The 5,000-nt window shown below is 40.7% G+C and overlaps 1 protein-coding gene across 2 annotated transcripts in view; it reads right to left on the bottom strand.

Annotated features, from left to right (window-relative positions):
* Positions 1-5,000, bottom strand: part of syde2 (synapse defective 1, Rho GTPase, homolog 2 (C. elegans)) — a 45,258-nt gene that overhangs the window by 18,527 nt on the left and 21,731 nt on the right. For both annotated transcript variants that reach the window (XM_084428474.1, XM_084428473.1), the window contains exon 3: positions 4,493-5,000. This exon is cut by the window's right edge and continues 619 nt beyond it. In XM_084428474.1, coding sequence (XP_084284600.1) covers positions 4,493-5,000 — 508 coding nt within the window. The remainder of the gene's footprint in view (positions 1-4,492) is intronic.

Genomic DNA, 5,000 nt, shown 5'->3' with positions numbered 1-5,000 from the left:
GTTTGATAATGTTTTTTATTTCATATTTTGTATTTTTAGGGGATTTTATGGTACTACATTATATTTACGCTGTATTTATAATCCATTTATTCACTTTTTGAGCATAGACCTGAAAATTACATTTCCAACTTAAACTGTGGTAAATCTTGAATGCTTTAGAGCGACAGACTGAAGTTTGATCTCTGTTCAAAGACGACACTTGCCAGATTATTGCTGAAGTGACTTTTTTTTTTTAAAAGTGAACTTAAAAAAAGGTACAGAATTTTACGTTTATTGTTATGAAAAATCCACAAAAATACTATTTTCAATTGTTATATGAAATCTATATTTTCAAAAACACATTTTACTCTAAAACTGCAAGAAGATCAAAGCCATAAATCTAAACAAGTCGTGTTCAAAATTTGAGTTTGATATCTCATAAAATGATCTTTCAGTGAGAGTGTGTTCGGCTGCAGTACCAAACGCTTCCACTAGAGGAACTTAGTCTCATTCATTTCCAATGTGCGAACAACACAAGTGTGACTGTTTCTTTCAGGACCATTTAATCTCTTCGAATCATGTCCATGATTTTTTTTTTTTTTTGTGTGTGTTCACATAGCAAGTGCCAAAACATTTACTACATTTCGTACCATTCTGATAAGGTAAAAAATAATAATAATAATAATAATTTTTCATTCAAAAATGACCAAAGAGCACCAGAGGGTTAAACAGGCGAGAAGGGCTGGGGAAAAACCCTTACGGCACACAGCCAATCATTAACCCACACAAACACACACTGGGTGGATGTTTTCCCGCGGCCATAGTTCATAAGAAGCCTTCCTTTAGCATACGTGACCTTCGTATGTCGTGCGTCTTAAGACAAACTAGAAAAGCTTTACTAAAGTTCCCACACACAGTGATCAGCAAAGCTTTGACCTTAAAACAAGTTCACTTATTTCAGTTACCAAGAATATTACAGTAACTCCAATTCAGTGAACTAAATACAGAACAACCACTACATAGAATCTACTTCATATTAGCTTTTAAAAAGCAGTGAACACAATTAATGTCTTAAACTGTAGCGTGCTACATTGTTGTCACATGACCTAGCATATTCACATTAGTAGAAACCTCTAATTATCATCTCAGAAATAAATGCAATAATTGCACATTTGTGCATTTCTGGTACAGTGATACCACAGAAATACAACAGTGAATACGGCTGTTTTAGCTGTAGTGTAGGGTACTTAAATACTGCACAGTATATACTGCATAGTGCATACAGTATATAGTGCAAAAGAGAAAAAAGCTGAAAAATAGTATGCAATAGTATGAAGTATGCAATAACCAATGTTTTAAACTAGTATGCTGCACTTGTCACATGACCTCACTATGTTGCATGAATCCAGGAACAATTCTTGTTGCTTTTGGCTACAAATGTAGTCGTTCCTTCAGATGCTAACAAATCTTAAATACTGCATACTAACTTAAAATAGTATGTGACTTTTTTTAGAAAATTTCTACCGATACCGATAACCGATAACTCTTTATATTTGAAAGCCGATAACCGATATATTGGTTATACACTCAATCCAAAATTTTATATAATTTTCGAGAGCCTGATTACAAAAACAAAAGTCTCACCATTAAAAGCCATGTTGCAAGCACACAATTATAATGTTCTCATTATAATTTTACGTAGCTTATATGACAGGCTTGTGCTGCAAATGCTGCACTTTAACTGTGTTTTCCTTTCTTCCAATCATATTAAAAGCAATCAAAAATAATCCATCATTTATTGGCTTTTATATATCGGCAAAATTTTCTTATCAGGCCGAAACCGATAACATTAAAAATTAACATATATCGGCCGATACCGCTATGGTCGCCGATATATCGTGCATTCTTAGCTACACAGTTGTCACATGACCTTGCTAGGTTACATCATCTAAAAAAAATTACAGCAAAGACAAACATGCTAAACTTGATATGCGGATATACTGTGTGTGTGTGTATATATATATATATATTTATATATATTAGATATATGGGCTTTAGCTGTAGATTTAGCATTTGGAGGCTAATAACACTTCACAAAAGGGTCATCTGAGGTAAAAACAGCAACTTTAAAGCCTTCCCAAAGGATCTACTTTACACCAAAGGGGCTGAAACTTTCTCAGCTGGTCCAGAATCAGATTTTCCATGTGTGTGTGTATTGGGGGTACATCTGATCTGAGAACAGCAGACAAGAGTTGTTTTGAGGGTTGACAGCAGACACACTTGGTGGGATGAATGGACGAGAACAGCATTAAACTCTGGGTGACACTGTAACAGAGACAGATTGTGTGTGTGTGTGTGTGTGTGTGTGTGTGTGTGTGTGTGTGTGTGTGTGTGTGTGTGTGTGTAAATGGCTAGAACTTTGGCAATATGCCTGTGCACACAAACCATGGAGAGGCCTTGCTAAGCTTGTTTGTGTGAGTGTGTAATGTCCATGGACAAGGACTTTAGAACGGTTGGCGAGCTCACTTTAACCAAAGCCTAACAAATGACAGAAGACACTCGTACACACAAGTGCGTAATTTCTGGGCAACTAGGCTACATTCATACTGCAAGTCTTAGTGCTCCATTTTTTTGTTTAGCTGTTCATAGAATTTTTAAATGCGGCTAATATCAGATTTGAGTGTGAACTGGTCACGATCTTGAACTGACCCGCATGTGCAAAACATAAACAAAGATTTAGCCACAGCCATATCACCATATAGCCTGGTCACCCACTGAAGCTAAGCAGGGAAAACCAGGTTGCTGCTGGAAGTGAGGCCAGTAGGGGGCGCTCACCCTGTGGTCTGTGTGTGTTCAAACCAAGCGGCAACCTTCCTGTCTCTCTCTCTCTCGAGTCCAACACTGAAGTGACTTAAACTGCAGTTCATCGACTGGCCACTAGAGACCGGCTGCAAAAGAGAGTCAATCCCATAGACCCCCATGTTAAAATGCCCAACTTTACAGCAGAAATAAACATGTTTACAGTCTGGTACAAAAAGTGTATAGCTAATCTTGCCCTTCATGAGGACTGTGAGGGGGGTGAATTTTTTTATAACTCATCTGTTTCAATTATATTAAGCCTCAAAGTTGTGTATAATTAAGGGCGTGGCCACTTGAGTGACAGGTGGATTGCCGCTGATGTCACTACTAGCCATTTGTCTGCTGTCTGTTAGCGTCACGTCACCTCAGCTAATCCGCCTCGCTGCACATTTTCGTTTATCCGCGAGTGACGCTGCCAAGATGGCGGCGGCCGGCTCCGCCCACTTTGGGCTTAAGAAATGCTCTTCAGAAACACTACGGATGACGTCACGCACACTACGCCCATAATTTTCTTTTACAGTCTATGGTCCTAACGCCCCAGTATAGTGATGGGAACACTATACTGTAACAAGCACCATCCTTCGGATGAGACATTAAACCGAGGTCCTGACTCTCTGTAGTCATTAAAAATCCCATGGAACTTCTTGTAAAGAGTAGGGGTGTAACCCCGGTGTCCTGGCAAAAATCCCTCCATTTGCCCTTATCAATCATGGCTTCCAAATAATCCCTTTCCACTCAATAGGCTCTATCACTCTCTCTCCTCTCCACCTATAGCTGGTGTGTGTTGAGCGCACTGTCTCCAAGTGGACGCTCCACACTGGAGGTGGTTGTGGAGAGATCCCTGAACATGATTGTAAAGCACTTTGGGTCTACAGAAGTACATAGTACAGCACTATATGAAATGCACAGATGGTATGCAGCATGCTGTCATACAGAAGTACACATGGAGGTAGGGCTGCACGAATAATTGCAATTGACATGAAATTGAGCCGTGCTGCACTGACAAGCTGCACATAAAATAATCGCAGCCTTTGCCAAATCCCGTGTGGTTTCATTTCGATTAATCGTGCAGCCCTACATCGAGGTCACTGAAGTCAAGGTTTACACATTCATTTATAAGGTAAAGTGGTGCAAATTGGTTTGGATGAGAAGGTTGAGGAAAAAAGAGAGAAAAGTCTATAGTTTTGTTTGTATAGAGCTGTCAACACTGTAAGACCTCACTGTCACTCCACTGACTACCTTGGCAGCTGTCTTCCATATTAATATGGAATATCGGATATGGGAAATTTCACTTGCAGTCTGAATCTAAGCCATGGAGTTACAAGAGTGCGTTATTTCTGGGCTACTAGAGGGATTGAATTAAACTGCAAAACTCAAGCAAGTTTCACAAACATTTCTACTGCTCTTTCTGACCCATCACTGTTAGTCCCGTTTCAAACTCTTCTAGGACTCTTTTGAAGGTGCCACCTTGTGATGCTGCTCATAAAGTTGATGTATCAATGGCTTATTTAGTCAGAGATTAAATTGGAATAGGAGAAATTTGTACCAAGTCATTTGGCATCAAAATAATTACACAGTTCACCTTTAAATTGGAGATTTGATTAGGAACTGCATGCAGGTTAAAGAGCCTAAAAGATCTGCCGCCCTCACTCACCTGACAACCCCTCCTCTCGATCTCAGAGATGCATTTCTCGATAAGCAGTGGAACCATTAATCCAGATGCTTCCCGTTCCACCACACGCCAAGCCTCTACGCCGAACACCTGCGTTTCGTGATCCCCGTCCGGGCCATCGAGAGAGTTCTGCCTCTGCTCCATGAGACTCAGCTTTACGTAGATCATCCCGCGCGGTTCCAGACGGACCGCAAGCTGGTGTGTCTTACTCACGCGAAACAACGCCGGGAGAATCACGGATCCGTGGCAGCACACCCGGTTCCGTCGCGGCGTTGATTCCCAACTGAAGACCACAAGTTTGAGGTGCTGAGCGTTCTCCAACTCGATGTTAAAGGTGTGGTCCATGTCCAGAAAGGCCGTGCGACAGGTTAGCAAAGCCGTACGAGCTTTATTGACAGAGTCCACCTGAATGGCACAGTAGACATTGCGGGAATCAACCCGCGGTGGCTTCAAGTCCTCTGCACCATAGAAGTGCAAACTCATTAGTCCC

The sequence above is a fragment of the Rutilus rutilus genome, assembly GCF_951802725.1.
Source record: "Rutilus rutilus genome assembly, chromosome: 13".
NCBI lineage: Eukaryota > Metazoa > Chordata > Actinopteri > Cypriniformes > Leuciscidae > Rutilus > Rutilus rutilus.
The sequence above is the reverse complement of the archived record's forward strand: the minus strand, read 5'-3'. Positions and strand labels throughout refer to the sequence as shown.